The 24,062-nt window shown below is 51.4% G+C and overlaps 3 protein-coding genes across 7 annotated transcripts; 2 read left to right on the plus strand and 1 right to left on the minus strand.

The window, feature by feature from the left end:
* Window positions 1–311: 311 nt before the first annotated feature.
* Window positions 312–12,624, minus strand: LOC119101516 (NAD kinase 2, mitochondrial). Of its 5 annotated transcripts, none has more exons than XM_037224856.1 (9): window positions 12,601–12,624; window positions 9,239–9,417; window positions 8,944–9,083; window positions 8,348–8,558; window positions 7,805–7,917; window positions 5,869–5,998; window positions 4,894–5,061; window positions 1,770–1,878; window positions 312–1,169 (listed from the first exon to the last, which is right to left on the minus strand). In XM_037224856.1, exons 1-9 carry the CDS (start codon window positions 12,605–12,607, stop codon window positions 940–942), a joined length of 1,287 nt encoding a protein of 428 aa, XP_037080751.1. In that variant the 5' UTR covers window positions 12,608–12,624; the 3' UTR covers window positions 312–939. The 5 variants fall into 5 exon arrangements, with proteins under 5 accessions (XP_037080751.1, XP_037080755.1, XP_037080753.1 ...); XM_037224860.1 differs by lacking the exon at window positions 12,601–12,624 and adding an exon at window positions 10,875–10,982; XM_037224858.1 differs by lacking the exon at window positions 12,601–12,624 and adding an exon at window positions 10,864–10,982.
* Window positions 11,133–21,990, plus strand: LOC119100005 (endoribonuclease LACTB2-like). Its single transcript, XM_037223123.1, is given in 10 exon segments — window positions 11,133–11,310; window positions 18,155–18,339; window positions 20,145–20,305; window positions 20,620–20,654; window positions 20,828–20,931; window positions 21,408–21,462; window positions 21,464–21,493; window positions 21,495–21,584; window positions 21,586–21,612; window positions 21,940–21,990. Coding segments are annotated over 9 exon segments (735 nt in total). The 5' UTR covers window positions 11,133–11,310; window positions 18,155–18,157.
* LOC119100004 (ubiquitin-like protein 4A) lies at window positions 13,854–14,258 on the plus strand. Its single transcript, XM_037223122.1, has one exon. It carries the CDS (start codon window positions 13,854–13,856, stop codon window positions 14,256–14,258), a length of 405 nt encoding a protein of 134 aa, XP_037079017.1.
* Window positions 21,991–24,062: the final 2,072 nt, after the last annotated feature.

Consider the following 24,062-nt stretch of genomic DNA (forward strand, 5'->3'; position numbering starts at 1 on the left):
TGTGGCAAGTGTGACGTGAAGATACACAAACACGCCCGCGGCTGTTTTGTGAAGCTAGCTGTTCTAAAAAGGAACAAGACGGCGGTAATCACCACTGGCTTTCTACTGCCGTGACTTCGCTGGACAAAGTTTGCGAGAGACCATCAGAACATGGAACGAAACAGGTGATTTATAAATAACCTTGAACATAACGCCCGATGGGGACACTCCTTCCGACGTCGAGTGCTACTGCAGACGTTTTCAGTTCCCGTCAGTTATCGCGTTTCAATATCGTGTGCTCATGTGACCGACTCAACAAAAGTTCTGCATATATTTGTTATTAAACATGCCCACGTTCACACCCTGATGTGGCAAACATATTCGGGGGTAGAAATCCCAGAGAAGTCACGGACAGACGCTCGTAACACGGCATCCTGATAAACAATACACAAGCATTGGAAGCGCTTGTCACCTCCCTGCCCGTGCCTAACATGACTGAATTGTGATGCTCGAGGTCCTGCTGTTTTAAGCGGGTTGCTCGGCAGGCATGGGATCACTGGGTCGGCCCCGCGGCCTCTCCGCGCTGCTGGACGGTGGGGCAGCTCGTCCGGCCCGTCCGCCGTGTCACTGCGGACCCGGTCAATAGCGGGACACGCCCCTGTGCGCCTCCAATCAATCGCCAATGACGGCTGCACACCGACGACGCACCAGCCGCGTGCATATTTCACCGAAGGCAGCAACGCGCTAACGTGCTCCTCCGCCGCCAACAGTCCTCCAAACAAAACAGGCGTCCTGAACGGCCACACAGGCCAAATTCACCGTGTAACAAGAGCCAGCGGTTGCTGACCGTCGGCGGCCGCCTGCCGCTGGCCGCCCGACCCAGCGGAGCGGTCTCCGCCAAGCCACCCCGTTCCGGGGCGGTGCCGCCGCGCCGCGCGCCCGGTCACGCGGAGCGCCGCGTCAGTCGTCCAGGACGACCGTGCGCAGCGCGTCATCGTCGTGGATGTCCAAGATGGCCACGGTGCCGTCGTTGAAGGGGAACGAGAGGCCGCCGTCGACCACGAGGTTGGCGTCGAAGCAGCGCGAGCGGACCTCCAGCCGGCGCGCCAGGCCGCGGGGCCGCTTCTCGGCCGCCGAACGCGGCGCCGACATGACCGGGTCACGGATCGTGTAGCACATGCGGTTCTCCTCTGTGAAGGGGTCATGGGGGTCACGTATTGCGGAGTATGGCCGATGGCGGTTGGTACGTCACGTACATCCACTCTGTGTAGGGTTTGCACTCTTGTCACACGGTTCATGCCGCGTTATACCATCCAGATGACGGCGACCCACGGTTTCTAGCCCAACGGCAGCTGTTAGGTTGTCGCGCATGACGCGCAAAGAATACCATGCTAATGCTGTATCGCTGGGTGCAAGACAATGCATTTTACAAAACTACTAAGGCCATTTGAGTCCAGCATCACGCGTTTCAAACTTCACGGTAGTGAAGTTTGAAACTGAAGTTTGTTTGTTTGTTTTGAAACATCAATGCTGCACCACTGGGTGCAAGACAATGCATTTTACAAAACTACTAAGGCCATTTGAGTCCAGCATCACGCGTTTCAAACTTCACGGTAGTGCAATGCAACAGCCGGTCGTGAGGAGCCAGCCCGCGCCGGCGGGTCCGCAGGGCCATTCTCAGCGGCCTAGAGTGGGCGTGGCCGTTCATCGAGCGGCATCGGCGCCGCGGTCCATCGCCCGTGCGCTCACGCCATCAGTGTGCACCCGCGTCCGCCGGTCTGCAGACTCACCGGGCCCGAAGATGAGCACCTGGTTCACGCGGTCTGTGACGCGACCGACCAGCGCCTCGTCCTTGGAGTCCAGCTCCAGGCCGGTCTCGTGCTTCAGGGCATTCATCAGCTGAAACAGGCCAGAATCAAGGTGCTCAGTGTTTCCAGACACCAGGTGCCTGGCAACTGAGACGGCTTATTGCGTGTTGGGCCATCAAATGCACCAAATCGGCCTGCAAAAACGGTGGGCCGCGCACGCGATGACTACATAACGCAATAACATGTGAAAAGGTGGGAAGTGGCGGGGGGGGGGGGGGGCATGTTCTGTTCCGCTCCGTTTCGTTGCTGCATTCGATTGTTGAAGTAACTGTTCGGGCTACCGCTCTCGTCTGGTGCGTTCTGGCCGTTTGCAGGCGTTACGTTGAGTTCTGAGACGGACTGCGTGGTGTCTTCACATCCAGCCCAGTACGCGTCACAATCCAAATTTTCTCCTCGGCATTGCGGGGACTTCAACAGAGGAATTCTCATTACGAGTCTAGGTTTCTGCCACTGAAATAACTAGGAAGAGCAATACTTGGGCCATAGAACTTACCTATTCATCTCGTAATGGCCGAGTGGTTAGCCCACTACCATATGGGGACCCCTAGCTCCAACCCCTGTTGCGCCATGATCCATGAGCCTGATGTAGCCTCTGCGGTCGCTGGCGCTCCGTAAAAAGTGCGTGACAGCGTGCGCTGTGTTTCCTTAAAATAATATTGTTTCCTGGATGTTTGGGGATTTTCCGCAAACTATTTTTAGTCTTTTTATTGTGGAGGGGGAACGCGACGCACGATGCCGCGCATCATTTTATGGAGTGCCAGCGACTTCGAAGCGGTGGTGACCGTCTGACCATGCACGCCCCGTTACACCAGACCTGTCTCACCCCGGATGGTTGCCTCTGTACTCGTCCAGTCTGACCGACAGAGAACGACCTGTTTCTCTGACAAGTCATCGTAAGGCAAGGATACTGATGGTGTGCATTTTCCCTTCCCTTCCCCCTCGCTTCCATACTCGTTGAACGTGCTCTTAAGACTACAAGCCTATGAAGCCTGTTGGGTACTTGCTCCTGTGGAGCGGTTCGGTTACGTGGCTTATTTCCCTCCTAATTGCGCCATCATTGCTAATGGCATCTGAGCCATGTTGGAGACAACTTATGCTGCCCTTATTAGCAATGTCAAGGTGATGCACCTGGAATTTCAGGAGCGACTGGTTGTTGTTCTCAGGTACTACAACATCCCGAACCTGTTGTTTTCTCGGTTTGTACGTCTAAGAACGGTAGCCTCTTATTGTCACGCCCCCTAGTGGAGTGCATTATATATATATATATATATATATATATATATATATATATATATATATATATATATACATGTATGACAAATAATAATATAATTATATGAGTGAACTTATTTAAAGGCAATGCTCTACATTTGTATGGGTTCTTGAACTAAAAAAGCTATTGAGAAGATCACTCGGTGCAGTTCACAGGCTTGTCCTTCTTAAAACCTAGATCAATTTAGTTTCTGAGCTACGCGCTCGCAAAGATGTGCAGACTATTTCAAAGTCATTCCGGCACGCATGACGCCATAGCAGCGCTATTCGAATCCTACCACCCCATAACCCATTCGGTATTCCAGGTCAACAAGCCTATTTGGCCCTCAATCAATGCGGGCAAGCTGCACCAGTCTCAACTACGAACCACGCTTTGTGCTACACAATATAAGAAGCTGGACACGACTGCTAGTTATTACGGAAACAAAGACTTGCAATCAAATAACTTACGAATGACGCCATAACCGCGTATTCACAAGTCAAACTTCTTACACTCACGGATAAATATGCCGGGACGCCCAGAGAAAGGGTCAAAACACGAGTCCATAACGATATTTGGCTCAGCGAGGACTTCCGGCACCGTCTCTGACATCTCTCGGCGAATTGAAGTACTACGTGCGAGTGCTCGAGTGGCAATTTCACGCGGCTTGTTTCGCAACACCTCAACGCCATGCAGAGTTTCATTACGCAATCAAAAACATATTGAGGAGCGTATTTACCAAATAAAGACATTTTGTTGTCAGAAGCAGTCTTTTCCGCCTAGAAGCATACAGGTAGAAGCGAGCTTATTTCATCATATATGCCCGCCTCAATATCTTCAAAATTGGAACATTCCCTTTACATGGACCATAGTCAGCAACCAAATTCACTCTTTTTCTATCTCAACACAACTGAAACGTGTGGTGGGGACGGGATTCCATCCTCCTCCTGAACATTGTAGCGCGCGTATGGGTCCGCTGTCAGCAATTTGATGATGAAATATCGATGCCCTAAATATCGAAGGGCAAACAGTACCACAAAATATCGATGCGCAAAATATTGATTCCGCAAAACACCGGTACGCAAAAGATCGACACTATGAACGCCGACGCCAAAGGTCGACACCAAAAGACAAGTAACATATCGAGCAAAATATCGAAGACAAAACAAAATAATTTTAGCTGTTTGACGCACGGGCGTCGTTACACTTGACAAACAAATGGTACAGATGCGGTCACTGAAATGCTGTGGTATCTGATAATGTATTTATGCTACCCGTCTCAGCACTGTTCCCTACAAAATGCAAAGAACTCAACACACCGACATCAGCATCAATGGTAAAAATTAGGCCTAAATCGTGTGCATGTTAATTTCACCGAGTCTCATCAAATGATTTTAATCCTTGCCTCCCGCCGGCGAACAAAAACGAAGCAAGTGAACCCTAGTGGTAAAATGGGCCTAGTTATGAAAAGTGTGCCGAAGCCGACATATTATTATACGACACTTAGGACCCCTCATTCAGATCCTTCTCCGAACTCATTACTGTCTAAAGGCGTCGGGAAAATTACCTAGCCGAAACATCGTATGCACACTAACACACCTGCCCAGGACGACAGTCCGAACGATCAGTCCATCTGTAACACTGACGGCTCGTCTCAATCATTCCGTGAAACAGTTTGGGGTGAGTCAGAGACGCGTTTAGAATTAGTTTCGACCACGCGATACCATAACGCTGATGCTAGCAATCCAAAAAAACCGGATCTAGGATCTACCGCAGTCGTCCAGCACTGGTTACCTGGCTGACCACCTGCGGCGTCAGCTTGTTGATGTTGTAGGTCCACGAGGTGGAGCCAGTGCCGGTGGAGACGCACAGCCCGGAGCTCTTCTGCTTGAACTGCGGTCCGCCGTCGATCGACATCTCGTAGTAGGAGACGCGAGCCGAGAGACACTCGGCGATGAACACCTGCCGGACGGGAGCAGGCGGGCCGCGACTGGGTTACACCAGGAGCTCAACATGGCCGGAAATGTCCTGATAACCAGACACCGGGAGGCCCTTAGGAGGCGTATCGGCACGTGAGACTGTGAAACATAAAAAAACTGCTTGAGCCGGACAAACCGTTCAAAATTTTCAATAACAGACGCGTCTAGTCTACAGTTTTCACGACGCACATTTAGGGAGACAGCCTTGCCAACTGCTGCGAAAATTATGTCGTGGAGATACATGGCCATAAACCACCATCGGCGGAGAACGGGTCTGGTCAGTCATCCGGGGCCTCGGCTGGCGGTGCCTCAGGGAGGCGGAGGTCGTGGCCAGAGGCTCACAGTCGGAACTTGGGTTTCTCACAGCAGGGCGCCTCAATACTGCTATTCTGGTCAGTTGGATCCATCCAGATATTAGATGACTACCAGCCTCTCGGAAATCTGCGCACTAACTAGCACATTCTCCGCGAAACAGCGGTAACGCATTATACTTCAAATACCACCACTAATGTCCTGCACAAAAGACTATTCTACCCTTCTGCGGGAGGTACTGCAGGTGTTGCAAGTCAAACTGGCGTTGGTTGCACGCAACAGCACGGAACATATTTCGACACGACCAAGACTTCTTCCAGCCTCGCGAAAATCCGCTCGACGCGAACGCGATATGGTTCACCACCACTCGGCCGTTACGAGCAGCCTGCTCACATGCATGGCGCGGCCCGGCACATGGGGACCCATGACCCGTCGCGCTGGGGTGCGCCTGATCCACGCTCTGACGCGTCAGGCTTACCTCGTTGAGCGCCAGCACGGGCAGCACGCGCGCCTGCTTGGCGTAGGTGATGCCGCGCGGCTCCACCATGGTGCTGGACTCCATGTAGCTGGTGGGCAGGGAGGCGTTCGACCAGTCCATGTCCAGGTACCTGTCCATAGACGGCCGGGTTCAGAAGCCGCACCGGCGTATAGAGGTTAGATGGATCGAAGAAACTCATGCGGCCGCAGGTCATGTTCGCGGTCAGTGCAGCAACGCTGCTTGCACATAATTCATGAAGTCATGGTGCCGGTCTCACCCACTGCGAACAAGAGCTTAACATGAATGAAGCTACGAGTGCAAAAGAGGTGAACATGCCAGCCAATTCAAACTCGTCATCGATACCACATGGCTTTCAACTCATGACTGCACTATGGCGTGGGTCACAGGTCACACAATATGGTAAGCCAGCGATACTTTGATGCCACGTAGAAGGCTGCTAGGCATCACAGACTGCCTCTAACATTAGTTTGCAGAGGCCAATGAGGGTGTATATCAGCCAAGTAAAGGTATCGTTATCAATAACGTCAGTCAGGGCACAGGTTGGCGACGTTTCCGAGGAAGAAGCGCGCTACGCTGGCTTTGCACCGTTCTGGGCATTGGCTTGTGGTCCTGAGGCAATGTGCTGCGTCTACCGGCTTTTTGTACACTGCTGCTGAAATGGCTGTTGATCTGCAGTGATCTATGTCTGGTGATGAAATACAGCTGCTGATGCACAGATCGATGGTGGGCCGGAGAACTGAAGCTTGTTCCATTTGACTTTGTATTTCTATCAGCTGGGTCTCTCTTTGTTTTTAATCTAAACAATGGACCAAACACGCTAATAAAAACACCAAAGCAAGTGCGCTAAAGGTTAACCCACTGCACCCACGCCAAGGTCCTTTGGTCGGCTAGTTTCGATAGTTAAAAAGGAATATAGTCTCCAATAACAACAATATAAAAATAATATAGTCTCCCATAGTCTCCAACAGTCCGACATTGAAAGCGTCGCTTGTCGTCGCCTCAATGCAGGGAGTGGTATTCCAGAATTACGAGCTATTCGTGATGAGTTTACATGTGAGACGGGCACTAAAAACAAGGCAGGTTGAGACACCATACACAAAGAGCGAGCACGAAGAAAAGGAACGCTTGCAAACAACAGCAAAACGATAAGCCACGAAATAACAGATTATTTACAGGAGACAAGACCAACGACCACCAAATTCAATATCATTTACATCAGACCACGGGAACAGACCAGCGCCACGAACAAGATGGGTACGGGCGTGTCGTGCGCAAAGCGCCCTATCAGTTGTATGGTTTCAGCCAACTGGGTATGTTGATATCCCACCTTTCTACTACCCTACAGCAGCAAGCGGGTAACTTGGACGGTTCGGGTGGAGATCTCCCATCCAGTGATGGCTCCTGCCAATGGGCATCACCAAGAAACCGTTTGGAAATAAACTGACAATTTGCCTACCTGCGTATTGCACTTTTTATCGCTGTCATGTATAGTTTGTCTGATCATTCACTAGGAAAATATGTACCTGGAGATATAAGTTCATTTATTTTGTATGCACGCTACAGTAAAGTGCAAATGTACATGCATAGTAAAGCACATTGGCTTGATAGCTGGGTACCAAATTGCCCTAATGTGCATCCCATACATGGGTTTTTCTCGCAGTTTTATGAAGACTCCCTCACCAGGCAGTGCTCCAGTGTTCAACACTGTGAAAAGGGAAACCTTTGCTGGGGAGGCAACATTGTCTTTTATTCGGTCACAGGACGATTACTACTCCTCCGCCTCTCAAGCTACCTTGGTATCAAAATATGACTGGTTCACCGGTTTTGGGGACGTGTTGTCGACTGAGTGATAGGCCCCACAGCTCGGCCACCAGACAGGACCGCCGTTCCCCGGGACGCAGGCGCCGGGCCTGACCTGTACTCGGGGTTGAGCAGCTGCTGGTTGTGGAGCTCGACCGGAGGCTTGTACACGTCCTGGCCGATCAGCGTCATTCGGATCCGCTTGCGGAACAGCCAGCGGAACTTGCCCTGGTGGAGCCGTCCGTCATGTCAAGGTCACACGTGATGGGCGAGCAGAGGCGGGCGTCAACTGCTTATGCGGTGTCGAGGGTCCAGCGGTATGTTGGCAGTGTAAGGACCGCACCTACGGCGCTTGACACGGAGGTGCCAACACCGAGTCAGCACATGTTTGTGCCAGGCAGAATCAAGTCACGGAAATGAAAGCGAGCCATGAAGCAAAGAAAGGTCCATTCTGCCACCGACGATGCCCCGATCTAGCTGAGCATAAGTCTTCCTATCAACGAAAGCGACAGCTGGTCCAGTGACGCCGCAGCATGTCACGTCAGTTGTCACATCTCGTCAAAATGTCAATGCCAAACAAGTCAATGGTGTTGGAGATTCCTGACCGAGTATTTCAGCCCCGCATTGAACGATAAATCGCGATGATAGCTCAGCTTACTGCGAGCAGCCTCTGAACAGCCTCCTTGATGTTGACCGAGTATCGTTTGGGCAGCAGCAGGTGGCCCTCGCTGCGCGTGGGGTCGCTGTTGATTCCCACTATAGGCTTGTTTGGATGCAGGATGCGCGTCGCCCCGAGCAAGAACGTGCCATCGCCGCCCATTGTGAAAACGATGTCAGACTCCTCGATCACATCGGATTTATAATCGAACCTGAGGATAACAAAATGATCATCAGTCATAAGCATTCATGCCTTCTTCATCAGTTTTAACTTTATCAATTACCAGGCTAAAGTGTCCAGCTGCTAAAGCTAACATGGATGTCGAATCATCTTCATTGCATGCCTCATGACTCATGCAATTCCCAACTTTCACAACATGCAATGTCTGCTTAAGGCTTAGCACTGCAGGTACCCTACTTTTTCTTAACCCACATTTTTCAATCCAGTAAGCACCACCTCCATAAATTCATACATCAAACAATCCTGCAGCAGTCATGAATGAATGACAGAAAATACCTGTTCATTTCCTTCACAAGTATCAATGTCCATCCAAATCATTACATTGAGGCATCACGATCACCAGGTTTGCAGCTCACCTTGTAACAACCTTTGTGTCAATGTTCTGGTTGCGGAGAGCTTGCACGACAGTGTTCTCACAGCCTTTATGCAGGTAGTGGTGGTAAAGCAGCATGTTGTAGTCTGATCCACGCTCCTTCAGTCTCTTCTCCAGCTCCGCCTAAGTCAATGACCGGTCTGTTATCACAGTTCATACAGGACAACCACTGTCAACACACAGTAGCATCCAGGCCCCGGTGACAAAAGAATGGAGACTCATCAACATCAACAGTACTGATCAGCTGGCCCCACCAATCCAGTCAATATCACACTGACCTCCGGAATGTTTCCATGCCTCTTTTTCTCAAATTCATATCTTGAAAACTTAGTGAGGATCAGGGCTTTCTTGGGTGCAAACTGCCTGGTGTGCAGCTGGGCAGCAGCGTCCAAGCAGTGGCAGGTGTGGCGGCCCCAGCGCACCACACGCAGGGCCCGGCTGCTGTACATCACACCACCTGCTGGCAGAGCATGGGGTAAGGCACATTTGGTGGTTCCAAGCTGGCACATCCAGTGACTGGCTGGTAGATGCCATGCAGCTCACCAGCACATGACACAACTGGCCAGAAAGAGGGCTGGCATCTGACACACTCATTGCATGGCTGCTAAGTATTGTGTGAGCTGATGGCAGGACATGATGCTGCATTTAAATCAAGAGAAAGGAGAGGTATCAAATACTTAAAAAGTCAGTCTCAATGAATACCCCAATTCACAATTCATAAAGTTAATACATATGTTGCCTTATCACACATACACATGTCGCCTTATCACACAGCACTTTAAGTTTACAGGGCCAGCAGGCCTGTGGATATTGCTTCATTGATCTCCAAACTCATTACAGACTCAACTCTTCAGCTGGAATGGAGAACTTAATTCACCTCCAGAACCTGTCAGGCATAACCCTACACTGGATCTACCTGGGATTCTTACCTACTTTGCCCTACCACAGGTGGGGGTCCAATTAGCCCCACCTGAGTCTGCTTCATACCTTACCAAAATAGAACAAAGTGGTACAGACCACCACAGTGTTTCTAATGAAAGTTTTCTGATGGTATCCAGTATCAAGCATACTAGTAGGATCCCAATGTCACCACCATTTAAAAACCAAGCAAGATAAAATTATGTGGTGAAAGCTACCACAATGCACTATCTAGTGGCATCCAGCTATTTAGTTTGAGGACAAAAGATGACAACTCAGATCAAACCATGCAAAATTGGGACTTCCATAGCTGACATACCATGCCTGCCTGACACAGGACCATGAAAATAGCATTACAGCTTTTCTCTGTCCTGAGTATTAATGACATCAGCAAACAAGTCAGCCTATTAGGCTACAGCATCCACCTCTACGCACCCACGGCTCAACCAGTAGGAGTGCCTGCCCCCATTCAACCCATGGAACAGTGGGTGGGTTTGGCTCTCTTCAGTTCTAAGTATTCACACCATGCTGGGATGGCTTGTAGCCAATGGTGGCCACCACTGAAGGTTAGGTAATGATGACAGACATGGGCAGAGGCACCAAGTATAGCAGCATGATGAACTTGATCCACAACATACTGCCATGGAACTGAGTTTTCATGATAAGATGACAGGTCAGGGTTTACAAAACAAGCATTGCTTAGCATAGCTCTGGTGTCAGAAATCCATCCAATGAAAATGCTTGGAATAGATTTATGAAAGAAGGCCTATGCAAGACACAGGCATACATATGTAAACGGTAATGACAGTCGATCAGCTGCAGGAGCCCCACCCACAGGCACCACAAACGATCATTTCTGGGCCCGCTGATGGCCTACATGCAACCTTCCTTTTCGTGGAAGGCCTTGATAGTAGTTGGTCTTAAGCACGTTCACGCCCGGAATAGACCCTTAGCCAAACAATTACAGATTTGCCAATCGGATTACCTTGGATTCACCTTATGTCTCCTCGCCGATTTCCACAGATAAGATATCAATGCTGCTCACAGCGTGCAATTTCGGAGATATTAGCAGCTTTAGCGGACAACCGCTGCATTCATTCGCTGCAACTAGATAAGGACCCCTACGTTAGCTTGATTTTGCATACACCTTCTGGTACCACGAATGTAGCAGTTGCGTGGTTTTCGCCGCGGGTCCTTAAGGGATTGCGTAAATTGAAATATCGGACGAGTTAAGCTTGAACGCCCCTGAAAATACTCCGCGGGCGTAACGCGAAAACGCATCCTGACCCGTGGACGTTGCCCCTGGTTTGTAGTGGGTTGTAATCGCGATGTTCTGTGGCTGAATTTCCTAGATTGCTTATAGGCGCGGCTGTGGCTTCCAGGTGGCTTTATTTAGCTCTCTTGACATCTAGACGGTACATCAAACTGCCAGGTGAGACGTCGGTTCAGGTGTTGTGTGAATGAAGTGTGAAACGTTGACCAAAGCGCGATAACCTTATTTTTTTAAATCACTGAAGTCATGAAGGAAGGCAAATGCATCCCTGAAAAACGTTTGTAATTGCACGTACATGCCTGTGCATTGTCTAGCCTTTCAACCAACGGCATTGGCATTGTGTGACAGATTGATGGTTGAGTTCATGGTCCAGAAAACAAGCATCAACTGAAAGGTGAAGATCACATCGGCCACATTCTTCATTGGCGAGGTACCTGCCTGAGCTGCCACCTACAATGGTGCAAGTGCATATGTCACACACAAGCAACTATTCTCTGAACCATAGGAACTGATGTGTGCTGAGGTACCCCTAACATCAGGTTGTGATTCGAGGACAGCTGTTGGGGGAATTACGGGGAATATGTGGAATGATAATGGGGAATTTGGCCCTGGTATGCACCTGCTGCTTTGTATGGGACTGGTGATTTGTATGGACTGGGTGCTTGTTGTGGATTTGGTGCCTAATAGTAGAGGTTGGTGGTGCAACTTCAGATGGAATAGCATTTCCAATTATTTATGATCAGAGTGCCGAACAAGTTTCAATGGACAAGCGTCATAGTTTAAGGTTCCATCAGCCTCCATAGGCATTCTCTTGTCTTCTTTGAATTGTGTTTTGTCAGGAATTTCTGCACTGACAGGGGCATGGCTCTCTAAAACATTTGAAATACTGCAGCCCAGCCATGTCTCTCCCGTGACAGTGGCATTACATCCAGCATGGCTTGAGGAGTAGGAGTTTTTCAGGATATAGCTGATGCTTCACTTCTTGGACAAGGCAGGTAGCTCATCATTGAACCAGCTCTAGCCGCTCCTGATCCAGTTTGCCGAACGTGCCCAAGATGATGTTACCATGCTCCAAAAATGGGTACGCTTTGGTCCTTGCAGCAGTGCGGCATGTAAATGTTGATGCTGGCAAATGACCACCTCACGACCGCCAGCACCTGGCTGGCTGTCATCACCCTAGGGGTTCCACCCACCCTTAAGTGTGCTGGCTGCCGGGAATTTGGAAACAGGAAACAGCTCTAGATGGTCTTGATGACTGAGTGGGGTGGATGACCATGGTGATAACTGACTGGGGCACAGAGTTATCACCAGTTATCACCATGGTCACTTAACTGGGGCAGAGTTATCACCAGTCTGAAGCAAGTTGAAATGGCCTACAGCGATCAAATGGATCAAATGAAAAAACCGGCCACAGCACGCTTGCCCAATAAGGCGCTGCTATTTACACACCTGTCATGGATGCTGCTTGACGAACTCCTGTATACACTGCTGACTTCTGCGTGCGCGAACCTTTCGTGTTACACACTTTCCCGAGGAACATTTTATCACACAAGCTTTAGCCTGCTTGAAGTTTTACTTTACAAACTTTTCACGTTACAGCTTCCCCCCTCCGTGCTCTATCTTGACCAACTGAAGGCACGCAAACCTTATCTTCCGAACAAGAGACATACAAAGTTTTTCTATGCACACTTGCCGCAAACCAGCGCTGACTACTGGCACGGCTTGTGATATGCAGTTGTTTAGTTGCCGTTGCTCTAGAAAGTGGCATTCTCCAGAACGTGAATGGGGAAGCAATGCTTAAAACCAAAAATATTCGAATTGTGTCAAGATGAGAATCAAACAAATACTTCCGACGAAGAGCTTGATTGTGTGTTCACTACGGTCGTGTAGGCTCGTTAAACCCCATTTTTAACCGCACCTGACTTTACTTGGACCACGCTTTCGTCTGTTCGACCTCCACCAAAAGAAAAGAAAATGTCAACCCGTGTCAATGAAAACAATGTCGCTACCAAGCAGACCCTCGCGTCGCGTGATTACTTCTCATTCCCGTACATCAAGTCGCTTGTTAACCACCGGCTGCCTCTGATCCGAATAAGGTGGAATACCAGCCAAGAGGACTCGCATACCGGATCCAACAGTTGTATCTCCGAGTCGATAAATGGCGCAACACCTTCAAAATGGCCCGCCGCTGGGATGGCCGACAGCGTCATTGCCATAGCTGCGTTGTCACGAGGGCGGACGTCACCCGAAGCCAGACGGAGCACGACCGTCTCGGGCCTCAGACAGGCCAAGTGGAGGTACATCGGCCAACGCTGCTCCGACCGTGGGCTTGTCAACCGTCCGGTAGTGCAACGGTTGCTCGAGCAGCGATTCTCCTTGTACAGCCTTAGGCCATTCCTAAGGGCCCCAGCGGACAATGGTGGGGAGACCCACATGGGTGCACTGTCCGCTGACTCCTTTAGGAAAGACCTGCGGCTGTACCAGAACCTGCTGCACCACTGGCTGGTTGACAAGCGTGTGGTCGCAGCAGCCTTGGCCATGTACATCGCCGCGTGACCTGTGTGAGGCTTAAAGCGGTCGTGTTACGTCTAGGTTTGGACGATGTCAGCAGTTGTGAAAAAGAGCCACGGCTTCGACGCTGTTGTTTACGGCTGGCATTTCTGAACAACCATCTTTGTTGCAGACAGACGCGCCAAGCTCACATGGAGATCACTGTAAAGATACTGCAGGGCGAGGAGTGCCAGGTCGAGGTCTCACAGGATACAACGATATCCATGCTGAAGACGCTGGTGGAGTCGAAGCTCCGGGTGCCCAAGCAGACGCAGAAGCTGGTATACCGTGGCAAGACGCTACAGGACGACGAGACTGTGACGTCGTCGCGCCTCACGCCCGGCGCCAAGGTGTTCCTGGTGACGATGAAGACGACGGCTTCGGCACCTCCGACCGACCCGTGGGCGCCGCTCCAGAGCCTGGCCGAGCGTCACCTGGGCAAGGAGGACGCACCCCGGCTGCTCGCCGAGTTCAAGAAGAAGTTCGAGCTCCGACTTAGCGCCATGAGCATGGACGATATCCAGCGCTTCTGCGCCTCGGACATGAAGGAGTTTTGAGTGGGAACTCATGGGCGCACGGGATTTGTGGGTGGGGACGCCATGGACGAAGGAGTTCTGGGTGGAGGCGTGGCGGACATGAAGGAGTACCAGTTGGGAGTGCCGCTGACTGAAAATAGTCCAGAGAGCAGTGCTGTGGGCAAGACGATGCTCTGAATATATTGCTGCAGACAAGAAGAGGTTCTGAGCGAGTGGCCGCGTGCGTAAAAAAGTTCTGACCGGGATTGTGAGGGACATGGATAATTTTAAGTGGGATGATTGCTGCCATGAAAGAGTTTTGTCGTGGGTGGCGTGGGCGTGACCAAGCTTTGGGTATGGGTGGCAGAAATGTGAAATATTCGTTAGCTAGGGGCGCTGAGCATGAATGCAAGTTTTGAATGTGGATTAGTTGCGCGGCTTGCATGAGCTGGCGCTGCCAACCTTGCGTGATTTTAGGTGTTCGATCTGTGCTGAGTGATGTGCATGATATTGGGATATGGTTTCAATACAACCTTAAAGGGAATGCTTCACAGCTGAAGATATTAAAACCAGCATCAGATGTGATGAAACAAGCTCGCTTATATATATTGGCATGTTTTTTTAATACAAAAGATTGCTCTAGACCACATGATTTCTCGGTTTAGCAAATATGTCCTCGATAAGTTATTTGATTACGTCATCGTGCCTTGCACAACATTGACCGAGAGCTAATTGACGGCCATTTTATCTGGAAATCGTGCTCACGAATGCCGGATATGAATAACTCGACCATGAATGACGTTTTTATGTCATGAATGCCTGAGTGACCTTGAAATACTCCCCCCGAAAACCCTCATCTTCGCTGGCGTGTAGCTCAGAAACTGGAGAAGTCTGGGTTCTCAAGAAGGGCGGGGCTGTGAACTGTGCCGAATGACCTTCAAGATGGCTAATTCGATTAAAAACCGCATAGAAATGTTGAACATCCCCTTTACACGTCGGTCAGCTTTTTGCGTTGTGCAACGAACGAATTGGCCAGCCAGAAATCGATCCAGGAATTTGAAGGATACACCCTATCTACGGGCACCAGTTTCAATGAATGCAGCGCTAAAACGCTATGCACACACACTGAGGCGCGTCAGACTCCTTCAGCGCGCGCCGGCGTCTTTGAAGCCTTTTCTTGCGTCTGGTTGTTTTTTTTTGGGGGGGGGGGCAGGATATCCTGAAGATAGCTCGGTTGTATTTTCGAACGCCACGGGCGCCCCTCAAAACCGCAACGTTATCCAAGGTCCCACGGGCGCTCGAAGTGAACTTCTATTTCTTGGGATGCCTTTACAGCCCTCGTGGCGTTTTTAAACCTCGGGTGGGGGTTATAGTATACGGGGACCAACGGCGTATGAACCACTTTAAAATTAGGGTCGGGCAGAATAACGCTTTAAGTAAGTGCTAATATAAGCGAAGTGACCGCTAAAACAGCGCTGGTTCGCGCGTCTCGGGTGGCTGAACCGCGAGTTCAAGTAGTTTTAGCGCGTCTATAGCTGGACAGATGCCTACAACTACGCTTTATTTCCGTATGTGGATCCTGAGAACATATAGTGACTAGCGATTCTTAGCGCACCATCGCATATTAACGGTAAATTGACACCAACGTTCCTGTATCAAGCGACTCGATCCCTAATCCTAGTTTGTTGCCCATATTTCCCATCTTTCAGAGAGCTTTGGCTTGTCTGACAGCATCCAAAACAGAACCGCATTGGCTTTCGTGTTCGACAAGTGTCAGGAACACTTCTATTCAGCAAGCGAGTCGGAAATCAGTGAAATCAACATGCAGCCAGGTGGCGTGAAGGGAGAGGCGCAGATTCGCTGCCTTAGAGCAAGGAATAGTTTGCGTGTAATCAATCTGCACTTGACGATGGAGGTCAGATGGTATTATTGGTGACTTGGCTTGCTTGACTGCAGCGACATGGCTGACAGCTCTTTGGCTGGTTGAAAAGGACTTGTCAAGGGTCCAGGGGCATGAGAATACCGCTTCATTTTCAAGACACCGAAGTAACGTAATGAACTCTGCCTTGAAATTCTCTACGCAACATTTGTTGCGGCTAGTCGTTTTTAGAGTCGGCGGCCATCGACCCGACACCGGCGGCTAGCCAGCTAGTTATTTCTGTGAACAGTTGATTGCCAATGACTGATAAATGATCCCAGAATTGGTTTAACTTATGGGCTTGGAGTTGAAAATGTCTCCCGCATCCTTTCGAACGTTATCAAAATAGTAAAAATATATTTTAAAACCCAAGAGCAACCGAAGATCGCAAGCACTGGTGGGGGAGTTCCACCAACTGGAGAATTTGGAAAAACTGGAAATTCCCATGAGTTCTCAAGAGCTCAGCAAATTTTCCTAGGTCGACGCGCCGTGGGAAATTTCTGCCGGGCCTTGCCAGACAGTACAGTACCCAGAGGCTGCTCGGTTCTCGTTTAACATCTCGCTACCTTGTAAAATCGGCGATATTAAGTTTTGCTCATTTGGGTAAAGTTAGCCAAATTCATGTAAAAATCTGTAAAAATAAGTTGTACTGATTTTACAGGGTAACGAGATGCTAAGCGGGACCCAAGCAGCCCCAGCGTTCATTAGACAAATAACTGGTTGTACGTAACTTCCGTACTGTTCCCCACTAAGACAATGACCTTCCCCGTGACAGTCAGCCACTGCGATAGGATGGCCATTTAAGTATGCGTGAACACGTTCTAACATTATAACACATCGTAGTAAACACGTAATTAATTTTGAAGCTGTGCGAATCGTAATGACGAACGAGTTCAATGGAGTGGATTTATGCATCTCAAATTCATGGCTTTTATCTGTGCGTATACCTTTTTTCCCGGATCCTCAACCTCCCAGCCCTCCACAGTCAGCCAGCCGCAACGGTCCCGCGATCGGTCACCGATAGTCCGCTAGCCGGCTAGCTGGAAGCCAACCTTGTATGCGGCAAAGACGCTTCGCATCGAATTTAAATGCAGCGAACATTTGTCACAGCATCCTGATTTCTCGTAGCAGACCGATTTTCCGCATTAGCATAGATATAAACAGCTGGTGATGACCTGTAACTTATGCTCGATGCCGTAAAAGTGATAGTGCCAGCAGCTGAATTCTTACTGGGAATCCTGTCCGGGAAACCAAGTTAAAAATAGGTAAGAACCGCGTCCATCTTCCGCAAAGTAACTTTTTGTGAAAACGAACTGCACAGAATGCCTCCTATTTCTCACTCACAGTATTGTCCAGGCACACGGCAAAGTACAATCATCTGAAAAGTAGGGGCGCATACACTCAACAGTCCTATGCAATATTGAAGTCATTCAAGCGCATTAATGCCCACATCCTAAAAGCATGTTCGTAGAACTTCTAGACGCATATGCAGAATACGGCGCCCTGCAAAATATTCCTGACATGACGGCTTTTTCTCGTTCTGTCAGAATGCTGCTTCAAATTTCGATAACCGTCAAAAGTTGCATTCAAAATTTTGAAACTACGGAATGTCACCAGTTTGCTTCAAACCTGGAAATGATCTTTTTTGGTCATCGCTGGGCCGTAGGTGGCTGGGTACCCAGGACGAGTGGCTGCGTTGAACTTCCTCAGGGAGGGGGGGGGGGGATATCGGCCGCCCCTGCAGAGAGGACTGACACGCTCGCGTCTTCCGAGAACGATTTGCGTCGAAGTCGACCCGTGGCCAAGCGGCGGTTGCGCGCTACGCTTGACTTAACCCGCGCTTGCTTCTTCACGTGTCTATTCACGTGAACACACGCTTCTCGCGAATCACGCCTACCGCGTCCTTTCAAGAGAAGTTAGCCGGTGTCGTCACGTGACCCGGCCTCAGTCAGCGATCGTCGTCACGTGACCCGGTCTCAGCCAGCGATCGTCGTCACGTGACCACGGTCTCTGTCGACAGGCGATGTTGATGCGCGCCGTGTTCAAGACGTTCGGCTGGCTCCAGAGCTGGCGCCTGCAGCCGGGCCTGACACCGCTGCCGGGCATCGCTCAGCTCTCTGACGCCGTCACCCGCGTGCTCGCCTGCAACCCCAGTCCGATGACGCTGCAGGGAACCAACACCTACTTGGTCGGCACAGGCAGACGGTACGTCCCGAGGTCTCGCAGCCCGTGGACGGGTCAATAGTCCCGAAAATGGACCCACGCTTGTGCTTTTCCCTGATTCAGATCCAGGATTCTTCAGATGCTCACTGTTTTTCCCAGTTCTGGGACCACTTGCGGCCGGTGGCAGCGGCCGCCGCGTTAAAGGTCAGGTAACGTTAGAGGTCACGACAGGCTGCGCCGTGCATGGTGCTCACCAAGAGCTCGCCGTTAAATTCTGCTTTTGACCTGGAATTTAGCGATCTGATGGCATGGTCTGGCCCTTTCCAAGAACACTGCCTGGCATAGCTTTAGCATGTTTGTTTTGCTTTTGAAAGCGTAGCCTGAAGCTTCCACAGATATTTGCACCACGCTGAAATGTGCTCCATAAATTTGTGGATCACAGACGAGTCCTTGACAATTCAGAGAATGCACACATTTCCTTTGCATACAAAAACATAGCTGCGAAGCGTTTTGTCAAATTTCAGTTAAGTACTGAAATAAGCGATCGTCGCAAACTGCGGGTTGGATGTCCACTTCTAACAGGAGGTGAAGAGTTAGCTGGATGTCGATCTCTGTACCTCTCACAGAAGAGCCGAGGTGTATTTTTGTATGCCGCTGGTCGCTGGCTTGAGTGTGCATAGCACACAGTAGATGGTGTAGAGTGTAAATGCCACATGTAAGGGCACCGTTGATGAAGCCACCACTCGGATAGCTTGAAAAGCGCTTCGGCGCTGCCTCTCTGGAGCTCTCAGACGGGGTACGTCGAAAACTATTGCCTCACAAATGGGAGCGCCGATTCTCAGGAGATTGTTGCAATTATCCCTGGAATTCCCTTTCGCTGGTAGATGTTCCATGCCCACAGAGAATAAATCGCCAAACTGACCATGGGACGTTGGCCTTAGAACCTGCGATGAACCCTGTCATCAAGGGTTACCGTGGTTTGGTCATTCCAGTGAACTCCATGCTGCTCCATGTGAACTCCATGAACTCCACGTCTTGAACTTGCTTATAAACTGACCAATCACAGGCCTGAAATCCAAGCTTGCCGTTAGTGGGCATGAATGCATTAACTGTTGCACCGAGCGACGCATTCCCGCGCTATTTGAGGCTGGCTGCTATTTTTTGGCAATACTGTTCTGGTGCGATGCACAAGGTTACTTCTATCACTGATGCGTCGATGTTGGCATGTCAGTTTCAACATTCTAAGGGGAAAGCCAAGTGACTCCCGATTCACCCAAAATGTCTTCCCAATCGTGAAGTTGCACGTTCCTAGTAGGACCGATGATATGACGCATGCGACTGGATAGGTCGAGAAGACAAAATTGTGCACCGGGAGAAAAACCTAGGTGCATATGGCAGCAGGGTATGTACCTCAGGTCCGAAGGCTTCATATTTGAAGGGCAGCTTAAGTCCTTGCTCCTGCTCTCCCCCCTCCACTTCCGGTCTTCCGGCTCCCCCCCCCCTCCACTTCGGTTCTCCCGGCTCACCTTCGCGGTAGAATCTCCTTAAAACACGCCTTGGATGTTTTGTCGGGGGTGGGTGGGGCGCTTGTAACTGTTCACGATTCGATCCGTCAAAAACGGCAGAGCTGACCTCGTTATTGGTCTCTCTCACCAGTGCGTGTTGAGCTGCATATGTCGCACAGTCGTCACAGAATGACCAAGCGGAGGCTGGTTACACCGGTGTGCCGTGTGATGACATGATCGGCGATGGCCGTGCGCCGCACGTGGCGGCTCCAGCCGGCGGATCCTGGCTCCCACGGGGGATACGCCGTATGGCGGCTGTGCGGCACGTGACGATGCTGGCAGGCGGATCCTCGTGGACACGGGCAGCGCGTCGGTGCCGGAGTACGTGGATCGGCTCGAGCGGGTGCTTCGCGAGGCGGACGCCGAACTGCAGGAGGTCGTGCTCACCCACTGGCACCCGGACCATGTGGGCGGGCTGGCCGACATCCGGCGCCGGCTCGGAGGTACGCGGCGCGGTCGGCAGCCTGCGCGTCCCGCTTCCATGCAGTGAGGCCGAGAAGATCCTACCGACTGTGTATTACTAGGCTCCTGGTATCGTGAAATATCTTGTGCGTGACTGTGAGCGTGGTGGCCACAGTGGCGGCAGGTGTGTGAAGTAGATATCACGGTTGTTCGAAAAAGTCAAGTATGCCACTCCGCTGGCGCGTGACCAACATTGCGGACTTGTTCAGCCGAGCATGCGCCCCGCGTCCGACTGACGGTCGCCGGCTTACTTGACGTCACCGTCTGATTAACGCTCCCGACACCTGCCGGAGAGCATGGGAGGAGTGCAATGCCCTCATCTGTGTGGACGTGGGGGCGGGTAGCTACTGTTGTGCTTTGGCCGAACGGAAGCGTTCAGTCCAAAGGACCAGCGGGGTGGTGTTGGGTGGCGTCGACGCTGCGGCTGCGTGCGGTCTTTGCCATGTGCGCTGTCCCCCGAGCCCGCTGCATGGCTGATTGTGACGCCGGTTCTGGGCTCCCAGACGTGCCAGGCTCGCAAGTTCCCGCGCCCGGAGGCGGCGGAAACGCCCGGTGTGACGCTGCTCAGTGACGGCGACGTCATCAGCACAGAGGGCGCCACACTCCGGTAGGCCCCGCTGTCGCCGATGCCAGGAGAGGTCTCACGCTCTCGCTGCTCGCTGTGACCAGTGAGCGCGAATGCTTATGAGGCTTCCAACTGTTCTCAGGGAGTGAGGAAGCGGTTGGATATCCTGAATGGGGCGTAGAATGACTCCCTTTTTCCTGCATTTGGTACCGACCCAAGTGTTGCGAAGCAAAAACCCAGCCGGCTAGCTTGATCGTACGAAATTCCTGACGGGCTTGCGTCGCGATCTCGGCTCGATTCCTTCTGCCGTCCACCGCCGCCATCTTCAGCGGCATTCGTCTATCCCGCGGAGGAGGGCTGGTCGGTCAGTGGGCCCGCGTCGCATTCGCGCCGCCGAGCCGCGGCGGGCCCGGGGCGCGCTCGTCCGATGCGTTGTGCGGGCCGGGCCTGCCGCGGCGGCCGCCGCCTCCGGCCGTACTGGGCCAGCCCGCGCGTGACGCCGCCCGGTGCGCCCGCAGTGTGGTGGTGCACACGCCCGGCCACTGCACGGACCACGTGGTGCTGATGATGAGCGGAGGGCGGCGTCCTGTTCAGCGGCGACTGGTGTCCTTGGCGAGACGACGGCGGTGTTCGAGGACCTGGCCGACTACATGGCCTCGCTGCAGCGGCTGCTGGAGATGGCGCCCCGCGTCATATTACCCCGGCCATGGACCTGTCGTGGAGGTAAGTCTGCGGGTCCCCGTAAAGAGCAGCGGCTCTGGGTGGGGCATGGGTGCGATCCAGGTGCTCATGAGTGATGCCTCCTCATGTGGGACCAGTCTCCTCAGCTAATCCATTCCTGAGATTAATACCGTTTCTCTTGGCTTTATTCGTCGTTGATGATAGAAGATGTTGAAAATATGGGGACATCTTGACGTTTCGGACACAAAGCTTTTGTCGAAACCTTATGTAATGATCGAGCAGTCAGTATATGTGTTGTGTTTGCTATGACGGATGCAATGCAGCCGTCAGTGATTGCATTGTTCTGTCGTGACACGCGCCGGTTGGTAGAATACCAATGTATCGATTTTGAACGTCTCTTCATCTATCGGCGAGGAGTAAGGTCCAACGAAGTACTCTTATCTGCATGTAATGCCGTTCACAGTAGGCCCTTCGATGGGGGCGCCTGGGCATTTATACCCTCTCCTTATCAAATTTTGACATGTATGAATGCGGAATGTGAATAAATGGTTATGATAAAGAATTAAAATAAACATGCAAAATTAAGTAGAATGAAAACATGCGGTGTTATACGTTATACGGTCATGGGAGAAGAAAAATGTTGTGCCCTAAAAAGCAAGAATGTGTAAAACCATTTGGAGACACTCAAATAAATGTTCTAAAGGTTTCAGAACATATACGTGGTTATGGGATGGGCCACGTTACGAGGGCATCTGACCCTTTTCTGGCTTGCGATGGCTGGACTACAACACAGGGCCGAGGAACATATATGAGGGCATCATATATAACCTTGACTAAAAAATTTCGAACCGACTTTGTTGGAATACCTTAACAACGTGGCGTGACAATATGACACATCGTTTAAGCATGTGTCTCCAGGTACCAGCTCCCGATGTAAGGATGGTTGCCCACGTCACGGCCCATGTTTCCTAATGTAGGCTTACATGGCACACGGAGAGCACATCACAAGCTGTTCCACTGAGTCACTTCCATCAGGCCGTACAGCGCTATTGTAGCCTCGGAATGCTTTCTAAGGACACGTGCTGGAATGGAAGGGCAGTGCCGCCACCGCTCGATCATTATGGCACGGCTATGACCTTACGTTTGTTGACGTTTGATGTCTGTGGAGTTAAAACATTGAAACAGGCAACAAATTCCTTTATTTTTATGTGCTTTGACTTATCACTCACATTCTTTAGGGTTCCGGGGTTTCTCCTCTTCCCCAAATGATTCGGCCAAGTGGTCTTGAGAATGCTGCAGTCTTGCGTCTGAAAGTGCGTCTTCTCCAGAATCCGGTGGAGAAGATTCCAGCACTATATCGACCACCGCCTGGAGCGGGAGCGTCAGCTCATGACGGCGCTCCGAGCCTCTGACCCCGACGCTCGCACCGTTGCTGAGCTGGTGAAGACCGTGTACACGGTAGGCCGCGTCCGCATTCCCGACCTGGGCGGGTAGTCTTTGTGGATCTGGCCCCACATTGAAATATTGTGATAAGACATCGTAACGCACTGTAACCCCCGGTAACGCATTCTGAGGCGTTTGGATGGCGTGGTCACCGCATAAGCAAGGTATGATCTTCTACTCACTCAGATAGAGCCGACTGTTTTGCCATAACTTTATGAAGGCAATGAGAGCCACAAAATCATGGCTTACAGTACATAAGAACGTGGACTGGGCTTTGTTATTAGTCGGTAGTGTGATGTTGATTTCAGCGGCGAGAAGAGATCCGTCCAATTTCACATCTTGTTTTCGATATTCGTAGCTCGGTTAGAACTCTAACATGCCTCGCAAACTCTTGTTGTTTCAGGACATCCCCTTCTACATGCGACGTCCCGCGTCCGTGAACGTCAAACACCATCTCGACAAACTGGGTCAAGGATGGCGCTGTCGCTGTGTCCGAGGGCGAACGATACTCGCTGGTCAAAGACGGGGAGTGTTCTGCAGGGGAAAGTGGTTGATGACATCAAGGTGATGCTGGGGTAAGGTGAGCTGGCCGAACATACTCATCCATCTATCATGGCCGCCGAAGTGGTAAGGTGGCCACTGGCCATGGGCGAAACGTGTCAGCAACCCGCCGAACGGGTGCGCGGTCTCGCCCGGCACATGGTAGTCACGCTAGGGATGGCTGGCGCGCGGTCTCGCTTCAGCACATGGTAGTCACGCTGGGGACGGTCGGCGCGCTGGTCTCGCCCAGCACCTGGTAGTCACGCTGGGGACGGCCGGCGCGCGGTCTCGCCCAGCACCTGGTAGTCACGCTGGGGACGGCTGGCGCGCGGTCCTGCCCAGCACATAATAGTCATGCTGGGTAAGGGCTGGCTGGTACCTACACGCTGCTCAGCTCGTGTTCTGCTGAGCTCGGCCGCTGCTCAGCTCGTGTCCTGCTGAGCTCGGCCGCTGCCCAGTTCGTGTCCTGCTGAGCTCGGCCGCTGCTCAGCTCGTGTCCTGCTGAGCTC

This window comes from Pollicipes pollicipes, unplaced genomic scaffold (assembly GCF_011947565.3).
Source record: "Pollicipes pollicipes isolate AB1234 unplaced genomic scaffold, Ppol_2.1 Scaffold_4881;HRSCAF=5763_pilon_pilon_pilon, whole genome shotgun sequence".
NCBI lineage: Eukaryota > Metazoa > Arthropoda > Thecostraca > Pollicipedomorpha > Pollicipedidae > Pollicipes > Pollicipes pollicipes.